Source organism: Physcomitrium patens, chromosome 1 (genome assembly GCF_059467195.1).
Source record: "Physcomitrium patens ecotype Gransden chromosome 1, ASM5946719v1, whole genome shotgun sequence".
NCBI lineage: Eukaryota > Viridiplantae > Streptophyta > Bryopsida > Funariales > Funariaceae > Physcomitrium > Physcomitrium patens.
The window spans coordinates 8,740,848-8,753,537 of record NC_143410.1 but is presented as its reverse complement, the minus strand read 5'-3'; the positions used below and the strand labels follow the sequence as shown (position 1 = coordinate 8,753,537).

The following is a 12,690-nucleotide window of genomic DNA, read 5'->3' as shown; positions in this document are numbered from 1 at the left end:
TGAAGAGTAATGGATAGTTTCTGAATACTGTGAAGTGAATCAGTAGAATAAATTAGAAATTGATTTATGAGTTATTGATTATGTAATTGGAGTACTATGTGGTTGGATTATTTTGAGAAGATATTTGGAGTTTGTTATCAGATTCTATGGGAGATTGTTAATAGATGAAAGATTATGATTATTGTTTATTGAGAGTTGTGAGTGTTTCGACAGAAGAAGTCTGTGATTATAGAAATTGTGTGAAGACAGATTGTTTGGAGTAGAAGTCTGTTATTTCTGGTGTTGGATGGAATTTATATATTTGGAGTAGTCTTTTAAGACAAAGCGAGAGTTGCACTTTGTTATTATCAGTGATTGTAGAGTACTATTAGGAAGTGGAAAGCATTGTAGTATTCCTTGGTATTTTCAGTGATTCAGAATACAATTAATTGTGTGATCCTAACAAGTAGAACTCATGTACTTAGTCTTTTCCTGCATTCGAATCCCCTATATAGGTTAATTGTGAAAGAAATTTTTAGAATAAATAAAATAAAAATTACAGTTATACCTATTGATTTAAGTTTTTTTAAACAAATTTATTGAGCATCAGCTAAAGATTTATTAATTCATAATATTAAGTAATATTTTGACAACAATAAATTCAAATTTATAGAAGATCTTTTGCATTTTGAAGATTATTTATATATTTCAAAAGGACCAATGCAACTTCATGTTCTTCAATTTTGTTATGATTTTTTAGCTGTAGGATATTTTAGATTTAATAAAATATTATAGTTTATCTCTTGAGATTTTTGGTGGCCTCAAATGTAGAAGTTCGTGAAGAAATTTTTCTTCTCATGTGACATTTGTTCAAGATCCAAGTATTCTTAATATTTCCCTTATAGAATTCTTCAGCCACTACCAATTCCAAAGTAACCGTAGTCTTCAATATCATGGCCTACTTCATGTCATCATTTTTTATTAAGGACCTTAATTTATATCAAAGTCTTGAAAATCCTTTTTCAAGATATTGAAGGTGAATATCAAACTTTCTTCTCCCTTCTACCTTCAAACAAAACAAGTCAATCAAGTTTCAAGTAATATTTACGATGTACCATCAATTATCAATAAGATGATCGGACTTCATATTTATCTATAGCAAAATTTGCTTATAATAATACTCTTCATGCTTTGACTCAATAAATACCATTTTATGCCAATTATAGATACCATCTAAAGCTTATTTTGTTACATACATCAAAAGATTAAAATTGAGCAGTCGAAGATCTTATATAATAATTATCACAACTGTAAACAAACTTTGAACTTCTATTTATAAGTAGCTCAAGATTCTTACAAAGTATTTTTAAATAAATTTAAACAAAAATCTTTTGCTTTTTAAGTTGAAAATAAAATATGGTTTTTTTGACAAAATATGAAGACCAATCAATATTACAATATGTTGGACTATTGAAGACTCAGACCATTTTGTATTCAAAAGTAAATCAATCCAATGACTTATTGATTGGAACTACACACATATATAAAGGTACATCTAATCTTTCATATTTCTTTCTTAGTGGCTTATTTTTAATCAAGTATTCTAAGAAAAATACAACCATCATCACCTTACATTGAAATAGATAATCATGTGAAATATGAGGTCGTAAAGGTCCTTGATTTTCAACAAAGAAGAGATAAGTTGTAGTATTTTATTCATTAGTATGGCTATGATATCAATGAACATACGTAGGAACTAACAAAATATCTAGTTAATGTACCACAAAAGATACAAGAGTTTTATCGATATTATCTTAAAAAACCGATACCTATTTTAGAATCACTTTTCTATGAAGCTATTGTTAGGATGTTGTATGTAACAAAGAAAACAAGTATTTTTTACATCAACTATAGTATTTAATGTATCCAATTTATGATCCAATATGTGAAATTGGAGAGTTTTTAGATCATGAATCTTAAAGTAGAACTAGAATTGGAGCTTTCTTTATCATTGCTACTAGATCAACCATTCCAACTCTTATAACCTTTGCAAGATTATATTGAGATGTAGCAGATCTTCTCGAGGAAAAAAATATCCATACTATAATCAATTCAAACAAGAAAATCTTGAATATGATACTTAAATTTTGGTCATTCTATTGCAAACATGGAATTAAAGCTCCTTATGGAACTTGAAGTTAAAAGGGGGAGTGATATTTCAGACATCCAATAAAAAGATTTTAAAAATGTTCTTAAAATATTTTATCAAGCTTTAGAAGGTTCTAAAAGATTCTTAAGATATACTAATAGGAAGTTCTAGAAGATTTTTAGAATATTTTTAGAAGGTTTTAAAAGATTTTTAGTATATTCTAATAGATTCTAAAAAGTTCTAAAAAAATTTAAAAAGTTGTTTGAGAAGCTTCTTAGGATTGTTTCATCTTTAAGCAACATGAGAACTTCTCAAGAAGCTTTTTAAGATTATTTTATCTTCAAAAAAATTGGAAACTTTTTAAGAAGTTTCCTAATACCTAATATATATACTAGAATCGAGGTTGAGGGGATTCTCACTCTTGATAATACATGTCTTGGAGTTTTAGTTCACCTCTCTTGGTATTGATTTTGTATGCATATGATTCAATAAAGTTCTTGCTAGCTTTCTTGTTGAAATTTTTTTCTTCAACTTCTTATTTGGTCTTTTGTATAGTATAACAATGACAAGAGGCAAAAATGCTAACAACACCCTCAAGGAAGACTCAATGGCAATATTGTTCACATGCATAGAGAAAGTGCAGAGCCTTTCCATTGGAGATGTGAGTAAATACGCTACCATCAAGACTCTTTGTGACATTCAACAAAAGTTGCTCACAAAAGACTTCTACCAAAGCATGCTTGATTCATGGCTAAATTAAATTCCCTACTATTTTTTCCCTCCACAAAGTTATATTCTTCTATCAAGGCCGTAATTAGTTACTTATGAGAATTATAACTTAACTACCGTAGAACCAAATTAATTCTTCTATTTTTTTATACTTTATTAGGGGTTATAACTTATTGGGAGATATCTTAGTAGGGATAATATTGTATATGTAAAACAAAAACTTCTCATACATATATTTATACATAAAATGATTCATGCATTTTTTCTAATACAAATTAAAGAGGTTAAATATTGATATTTCATTCATTTTTTTTTTTTTATTCTCATTTATAAAATTAAACCATATATTAATTGTAGAAAAATAAGAAATCATATATGGTATACTATACTTTCTTATATATGAAGGAACAGAAAGCAAGTATTTTTCTTGTGCACACATTTGCCTCTATACTAGACAATACTTGGCTTCCGTGCCTGGATTTTCATCATAACAGAGTAATTCATCCATCCATTCATCCATTCATCCATTCATTCACCCATCCACCATAGTTGGATGAAGCAAGCAAGGACCACTCCTAGTATGAGCAAATTGCTCAAGTTTTTAATACGGAAGTTCTTCAACTGTTGCGGTATATGTACCACAGCTCAAAATTTGCAAGACTTCTGGAATTGCAGAATTAGTGATTCTGAAAGGATGGAGCAGTTTTGCACAAAACATAAAAAACATATATTTGGTGATGATTTATGCAAGTTCAAGTTCCTAGTGTACATTCTACAATGCGTAAGAAATCTCGTGAGTCGGTTCTGTAACCAGTGAGTGAGCTAGTACTTGATGAGATTGCATCGAATCCATTCCAGTTCCGCCAAACTAAAAGTTCCGGTGAGGCGGACAATGCTGGACACGCTCTACAGACATAAGAGAGCAATTGTAGTTTGCGAACTAAGTGAAAGGGAGTTTGCGAACTGGGTATATTAATCATTTTGTGTGAAGTCTCACAATCAGTGCACCTTTGCAGAAGCACAGATGCTTAGAGCAGAGAAGTGCTCCTTGGCGTCCTGGGATTAGACAGGACAAATGGCATTGAGGAGAATGTGGACGAGCATGAGGTCGACGAAATATTGATGACCCACTTGAGTGACTTTTCGATACTCATGGTGAGGGCGCCATGGCCATGGGGTTTTCGAAGGCTCTCGGCCATAATGGACTCCATCTGTGTGATTCAAGTCGTAGTGCCAGGGGAATGTCAAATCGAACGCGTCCACCACTTTCAGGCTCGGAACGTAATTCAACTCCTGCATTTTCTCCACAAAGATGCGGTTGTAAATCTCCATCTTGTGAGGATTTGGCAGGCCGTCTCGGGCGTGACCAGATTCGCCCTTCGCATATCCAGCGCTTGTTACCGTAGTTCTGTACACGATTGCGGGGCGTGCATGTCGCCAAAGTCCGTTCCAGAAGTCGATGGCGTAGTCGACGCCCTCTTCCGCGAACTCACTGGCCGTCTGGTAGAAATGCGCGTCGTGGAGGCCAGAGTTCATTACCATGGTGTCCGGCGTGTGCGTTCCGTTGAAGAAAGAGACAAGTAGGTCTCGGTACCGTTCGTTCCGGAGGCTGGAGAGGCCCAGGAGGTTGCCTAACTCCTCACCGTGGCCATTGAAAATCTTCGTGATTGTGAGCGAGTGATTTGCCTTCTTGGGATGATAGAAAGTGCCATTGAACCACCGTCGCATGTGGTTGACGTCCGTGAGAGGAAACCCTAGCACCAAGTTGAGCAGATTGCGAACACTGTCCTCATGGTTGGAATCCCCCCAAAAGAACAGCCAGCGTCCGTTGAGGCAGTCCCAGGCTTCATCTCTTGTGAAGATCTTGAACTTGCAGTGGGCGGAGTATACCCAACCATTGCTCTCCAACAGCCCTACCTTGCCTTCGCACCACGGAGCTTCACATTCTTCGTCGAGGTCAATGCAGATGAACCTCCCGTCGTCACGAATCTCGCACGTCTGGTTCCAAGTATGACGATTCCACCTACAGTTTTGCATGTCAATTAGCCCCTCAGCATGTAGGGGGTCATTCACCAACTACAGCTCGCAAGCACAGTAGATCTTATTCATCTTACCTACCACTCCATGCCTTCAAGCTGAAGTCATCGTCTGTACACCTCCTCAAATCCGGCAAACTTTCTTGTTGTGGATCTGGCGCAACAAACTCAATTTCCACAGTGAGGATGTCCTCCAGGCGTGACCACTCAGTGCAGTTGGACGCGTCCAAGGCATGAAAATTAGCAAACAATAGCATCACCTTGAAAACGAACAGGCCTGCAAAGCGTGAATCCACCATGAATTTTACGGCATAGGAGCCATCACGGTTGTCGAGGATTGTAGGACGCGCCTTCCAATTGTCGCTTGACAGATCAGTCTCAAAAAAGTCTCCTCCCGCGCACCTTCTCCGGCCACTTTCTTCATAGGACACTATCAGAAGCTCGTGAATTTTTCCAGTTTGGAGTTGGATGGGTTCACCGTCCACTGGCTTCGGCAGTCCAAACACTTGAGCAGTATAAGTTCTTTGCCTGTAACACGGCTCAGTATTATTTTCAGTTATTTGTTGCAGTATGCTCACACTCTCGTTTGGGAAGGTTGGGAAGAGCAGTGGCCAAGTGTCAAACTTCGTCGGCTGCTCTCCTGTCCTGGTTTTCTGCAATCAATTCACACAAATCTAAAGTTGCAGTTTATCTCGGTTTGGTTTTCTTCGAAGAGTGTACGGTAGATGGTCCAAAAAAACTTACTGCTGATTCCAGTGATGAGTCGGTGGAGGAGTTCAACGGAACAACGACCTGCACCAAGCCTGGTTGCAGACTTGCTATGTAGTCTTGCAGAAACACGTTTCGGCTGCATGCAACGGCCATTTTGTACCCCACGAACATGAGGAGCACGAGGAAACCGGATCTGTACACTACACCCAGCACTGCTCCCCTGTTTTGTATCTTTGATCCCAGCTGAAGAGCCGAACTAGTTGGCAGATCGACCTTCATAGCTGCAGCTTCAGCAAACGACCTTACACAGTACTATCGTCACTTCTGAATCACAGTAAATATTTCCCAAACAATGCCATGACCATCAGAAAACATATGGTGTGCATTACACCTTCAAATTCATCTATGTGCCTTTGAACAGCTTGTTGCATAATGCATAATTTGTATGTCAGGCAAACATTCTGGAACGTGTTTATGTGTGGGATCAGTGGGTATTCTAAACCACTGAAATGATCATGAAGTACCGGTCAATTGTGTTCATTTGATATAGAATGGGATTCAAATGCTTTGAAGACAAATTCTGGTAGTACAGATTCATTCATCTAAAATGTCCTAAATTCTGATGAATCTGTACTCACAGTTCATGCAACGCTTAATGATGCAGATCGTTTGACAATCTTCGGCTGGACATCAAATTCTATGTGAAGAGGAAGTGCTTGTGGATGCGGGGTGCATTTGCATTGAAATTCTGAGTCCAAATATATGAGGGTTTCAAGCTAGGTTCGAGGTTGTTACAGATTCAGGGTTACAGTGAAGATCAAAGCAGGAGCCATGAAGTATGCATGTGAAATGATGAAAGATGGCGATCGGATCGGCACCAGTTGGGCTCCTTCACCGGTCACCCAACTGATCACACTTGAACCATGTCCGAAGACGTACTCGAACAAGTGATTTTCTTGGCAGGTGGTGGTGGATTTTAGGTGGAGGAGGCAAACCATGCCAAGCACACCAGATTTCAAACCAATAAGCATATTTCCGCTTCAGCATCCAATTGCGTATCATAAATCTGTGATTCAGGTCTGCAGGTGAATATTTAAGTACTTTGTTGATCAATGGCTTTGTTGTGTATAGTTGTGCATGAAATTTATTAAAAAGAAATTACGGATGTTTTAGTGGTCAAATTATATGTGTATGCTTAGGCACTAGTGGCTCGCTGGTTAGAATTTCCAGCGAAGCTCTTAGCGATGCGGATATAAATGGATTGCATCCTAGCTAAGTAAGATGTGAAGTCCTCAAACTGAAATTGGATTTTTATCAAATGCTGCATACGTTCTGTTCTTGCAGAGAAATGCGAATAAAAAGATAAATAAAGAGGAAAGGAGAAAAAAGATTCACACGCCTAAAAAATTCATAATGGTGAGCATCGTATTTATGCCAGATATCATGGTGACTAGGGACAGAAACCATATATTGATAATCTCCAAAAAACTAAGATTGTACATTATTCAGGTTTTCTCATAAACCATGATTGTGGTTCATCAATAATTCTGTATCCAACAAGATGCTCAATACAGCAAAGTTGCATTAACTTTGTGTATCTTCACCAACTTGGATCACAATCATCTGTTCACAGGTGCTGAGATATTCATGACAACGTTGTAATTAGTTTTCTGCAATGTTGACAGAGTTGCGCAAAATTGTTTGAGTTTTTAGAACTAGTCGTATTGTAGCTGTGCCTGTGCATAGCATTCTTACTGTGTTACGCAGGGGCACACTGAAGATGGCCAGAATTGGGAGCCATTCGACGTCGAATGGCTTCGATGGTAAGCAGAAACCCATGCACCTTCTTTGAGTGCAGTCGCACATCCGCTGTTTCTGTTGTCTAGAAGATTTTATCAAGATGGCTAATGCACAACTAGTTCACGTGTGAATATTTATATTTATATTCTGTGCAAATTTGGGTTTAAAGTAGAACAAACAAACCAAAAGAAAAGGAAGAAGAAACGAAGAGAATGGGTGCGGATGACAGTGTGGAGAGTAAATTCGGTTGAATGTCGGGAAAGATAGCTTCCTGAAGTTATATTCTGTTGGATGACCTTGTTCGTTATCTGGATGACGTACTCTGTCAACAAATACTTGGGGGGTAGAAAATCAACGTCTCTCACTTGACTCTCACCAGGTTAAGGAGGTCTTCGGTTTAGGATTTTGTGTAATATTATATATATATATATATATATATATATCTCTCTCTCTCTCTCTCTCTCTCTCTCTCTGTAGATTTAGAAATGGGATTTTTAAATTTTATCTTTTTATCTTTCTATATAATGTAACAATATCCATTAGACTAGATATATATATATTTAAAAGCTACATTAAAAAATTTGAATTAATTTTTTTCAAAGAATTTAAGTAATTTTTTTAAAATAAATTTAATTGATAAAGCAACTTTATTAGAGATACTTATGGCATATCATGTACATGTATTTTCTATTGATATTTTTTGTTAATCATTTCTTTATTTATTAAAATAATTTTATATCATTTACTAATGATTTTAATTATTACATATTTTAAGAAAAAATATTTATAATTTTCTTATTTATTTAGATCATTATAGATCATAAATAATAATGAATAATATTATTATAAGACTTGATTTAATATTAAGGTATTTAATTCTTAGAATAATTATTAAAACCACGTAAACAGTAATAAAATTTTAGTAATATATCTTACAAAAGATTCTAGCATACATATGAATATAAATATGGTTGTAAAAAAAATGTATTTGATTAATCATGTAAAATTTTAATTATTAGGAATTTTTTAATAATATTTTATGTAAAAATTTCAATAAAATAAGTTATTTTTAATTTTATATCTAAGATTTTTTAACATACTTAATAAAATAACATATTCCAAAAAAATATATATCATTTTTTTTCTTTGATATTTAAAATTTCACTTTATACTAAAAAAGTTGATATCTTATTTTCAAAGTAAACATTATAATAAACATGATTGTTGAATAATTAAAAATATTAATATAATAATAAAAATATTATAAAAATTCAAATTATTAAAATGAAAATATTTATAGATGTAGATAGGACATAAATTTATATAATATTAAAAAAGTTTTTTTGAAATTATTACAAAAAATATTTGTATAGAAAAATCATGGATAATAAAAAAATTGATAATTTAAATAATCAAGTATTATTTGAATTTTTTTGATTGTTGTGTTAAGTATTTAATCAATCACAAGAATTTTATTTGCATAAATATGTTCTCTCAATTCTCACATGGTTTTTGTTTATTCTTTGTTATTATTTATATATATATTAGCTATTCTTTTATGACATAATCATTTCTTTTGATTTTCTTGGTGCAATTAAAAATGGTATTAATATATTTGATTGAAATATTTATTTTTAATTTTCACTAATATAATTGGATCTCTTCAATAAATCAATACCTTATAAGATAGAAGATACACCAAGAAGAAGACAAATACCACCTCTTCTTATAAAATTGGACAATCGTCAAAAGTTTGAGGTTGAAAAAGTATTAGATTCAAGTCAATGCCAAAATATATTAGGATATTTTGTACATTTTGTAAAAATAATATTATTAAATATACATAGAAGTCAACTAAGAATTTTATAAATACAGCAAAGAACATTGATATTTTTTGGCAACAATATCCATCAAAACCAAGATTAAGAATTAAATGATTTTTTATTTAAAAAAATAAGATTCAATAAAGAATGCATTTTATCTTTATTTTTAAATTTTATCTATTTATAATATTGAAGAGATAAAAATCAAAAACTAAAAAATTCAATATAAAAAGCTAATATTTATTGAGTTATCAAGCGAGGGATTGAAATTATTGTTGTACAAATAAAGATCATTATGTACAATTCATTGAATACTACAAATCAATCATAAAGTATGTAATTTAAATCAAATGAAAATGCACATTTAATATACTTTCAAGAAAAGATTAAAAATCTATACGAAATTAAGTCAAGCTACCTTTCATACTACAAGTAAGAATCTAAGAGTTCAAGTGTGAAAATAAGAAAAATCCTAAATCTTTACTAAAATGGCTAAAACGCCATAGCCAAGCAAATCCTTACAATAAGTTTTTTTACTTTTAAATCACTTACAAGACTTAATTTCATAAAAATGTTAAGTCAAAGATTTTTTTTTATATAAGTATTCAAACTCTACTTGATATAAATAAAGTCAATTAACAAAAAAACTATCAATGGATAAAAAATCACTAATAAAATTAAACTACATACATTTGATGGAATTTGGCATCTAATACAATATCATATGATAGTTGTTGTAAAAAAAAAAGATCATTACATACAACACATTGAATCCTATAAATCAATCATAAAGTATGTAATTTAAATCAAATATAAATGAACATCTAATATACTTTCAAATATCCCCCCTCTCCCTATTTGATTAATAATCCCTCCAATCAACTAGGATAATACACATCATTGAGGATGAACACCACAATGATGTAATTGCAAAGCTATACTCTTTCAAATTAATGTTGTAGCAGCTTGAGCATTGAAGTGTATGGCAAATATAATAGAAAAAAACTTCAATTTTTATTTAGATGTGAGGTATGGTTAGAAGACTTCTTACAATAAAGACAAATTTAATCTCCTAAGGGAGAGTCAAAAGGAGTGGTATCAAACATGCCATATACTACCCATATTTGCATTGATTATACATAAGTATGGTAGAAACTCTTTTCTTCTCACAACATATAATACAAGAAAGACCAATTGGCACAATTTCCAATTCAAGATGTATAGAGTTATCAATAAGAAGATCATAAGGAGGACAATTCTTTGAAATCTCCCAACAATTTTATCCAACCTTGCCTTCTAATAAGAAAATATGACTATGCACTACATTCTTTATATATATAATTGTATGTCCTATCTTAGTATCAAGTATTATAGGTACCTCATATTACAAATATATATAAACTCTTTTAGGAAATCTTTGCAATTGAAGTTGATAAGCTCTACTATGAATGTAAATATATTATAAAATGTTGCAATATTGAGCAATAAATAAGTTTTATATAGCCAAAGACATAGCTTGTTAAAAAACTATGCTTGATCATGTAGACATTGAACTTAAATATTAAGATTATCTAGGTCTATAATTGGAGCTAGCTTTTTATGTATTGAATTGTGTAAAATTAGCTCCTATCTTTAAAAAAACAGATAAAAATTATAAGATATCAAAGATACTTATTTATTAAAATGATAATCCATTGTAATCTACTATAACATCAAGTCTTAATCACTTAACTTTAAAAAACTTATGTGGCTACTTATTGATACATACTATTCGACCAATATTAATTATGCAATATAGAATACGTCTTACATATCCTAAAATATCCAAATTCTCTATGTACTTGGCATATTAATGAGGCTTGTTGATCTGACCTTAGAACTATATGTCTAACTCCATCAAGCCACATACAAAATGACATTTTTTTTTTTCAACAAAATCTTGTTATTTGGTGATTAATCTTATCTCTTTTCATATTAATAATACAATGAATCAAAAAATTATTTCAATATTGATATATTTTAGAAATAATAGTATATTACAAATGAATTTTAATAAATAATGACATGTGGTTTATATAACAAGTAAAATACTATTTTATAGCTATCAAATGATCCTAAGTTAGAAAGAATCCATTAAAAAATTATAGAGCTATGACCAATCTAATTTGGAGTAGTATTGAAATAATTTTTTGAATGTAGTATCTAATTTTTGGATTCTATCAATTACTCAACATTACAACATTCTATCATCATCAAATTTACTATGATAATATTATTACTAATCTAATGACATCATTAATGCTTATTAGTAGCTATAAAAGTACTATTCTTAATCACAATTCTTAGTATGGACATATTCCAAATTACTACATCCTAGGACCTTCTAAAAACTTTTATAAATTTTTAGAAACTTTTAGATACTTGTAGAATCTTCTACTATCTTTTAGAAAGTTCTCTTGGCTTTTAAAAGCCTCTTTAGACTTCTAAAAGTTTCTTTAAATTTCTAAAAACTTCCATAGAAAATACTATAGACTTTTGTAATCTTTATTATAGTATAAATAAGAATCTTTGGAACCACTTTTGCTATTAATTTCATTCTTTGTCTTTAATCTTGACATATTTCTTTGTTAGATTCTTGTGTCTTTGAAAATTCTTTGAATAACTATGAGATCCATTCTCCATTCTCTCCAAGACAACATCACCTTTATTCTTCTTCATTCTCAAAAATCTTATGGCCAAATTACTTTTGAACTTAATTGTAGTAAAGCTATTATTTCTAGGCTAGCAAAAAAGATCACTTTTAATAAGAAGAACCTTAAATTAGGCACACCAAAGAAGCTCATTGTAGTAGATGAAAGAGCAATTATTTACCAAATCAACATTAGAAAGACTAAAAATATTATTGAGGTTGCTAAAAATCTTTACAATATTATTAATAATCTTGTGTCAACCCAAACCATTCAAAATATTTTCAAAAAATGGAATATGAAAGTCGTGGTAAAGGAAAAAAAAAAAAAAAAAAAAAAAAAACCACTATAATGCAGCTACTATCAAAAAAAATGCTTGGATTTTGCTCTGAAGTATAGAGAATGGATTGCGGAGGATTAGAAGAGGGTTATTTGATTAGATGAGACAAAAATCAATGGATTTGGATCAGATGGAAAAAAGTGGATGTAGAAACAAAAAGGTCAGTCCTTACTTGACAAGAAGATCCAAAAAATAGTTAAGCATGGAGATAAAAATATAATGGTATAGGGTTGTATGGGATGGAATGGAATTGAAAGGATGGCCGAGGTTGAGGGGAGGATGGATGCCAAGCAATTTGTGGAAATTTCTGAAAAAAACTTACTTCCTAGCATTGAAGAATTTGGCATTTTTGAGAAAGAGGTGATTTTTCAACAAGATAAGAATCCCAAGCATAATTCAAAACTAGCATGGAAGTCATTTGATTATCATGGGATTA

At 32.0% G+C, this 12,690-nt stretch overlaps 1 protein-coding gene across 2 annotated transcripts; it reads right to left on the bottom strand.

Annotated features, from left to right (window-relative positions):
* Positions 1–3,560: 3,560 nt before the first annotated feature.
* On the bottom strand, positions 3,561–6,368 carry LOC112280813 (uncharacterized). Of its 2 annotated transcripts, XM_024516679.3 has the most exons (4): positions 6,243–6,368; positions 5,638–5,928; positions 4,972–5,546; positions 3,561–4,880 (listed from the first exon to the last, which is right to left on the bottom strand). In XM_024516679.3, exons 2-4 carry the CDS (start codon positions 5,881–5,883, stop codon positions 3,920–3,922), a joined length of 1,782 nt encoding a protein of 593 aa, XP_024372447.1. In that variant the 5' UTR covers positions 5,884–5,928; positions 6,243–6,368; the 3' UTR covers positions 3,561–3,919. The 2 variants fall into 2 exon arrangements, with proteins under 2 accessions (XP_024372447.1, XP_024372441.1); XM_024516673.3 differs by having other exon boundaries at positions 5,638–6,335.
* Between the last annotated feature and the right edge of the window lie 6,322 nt (positions 6,369–12,690).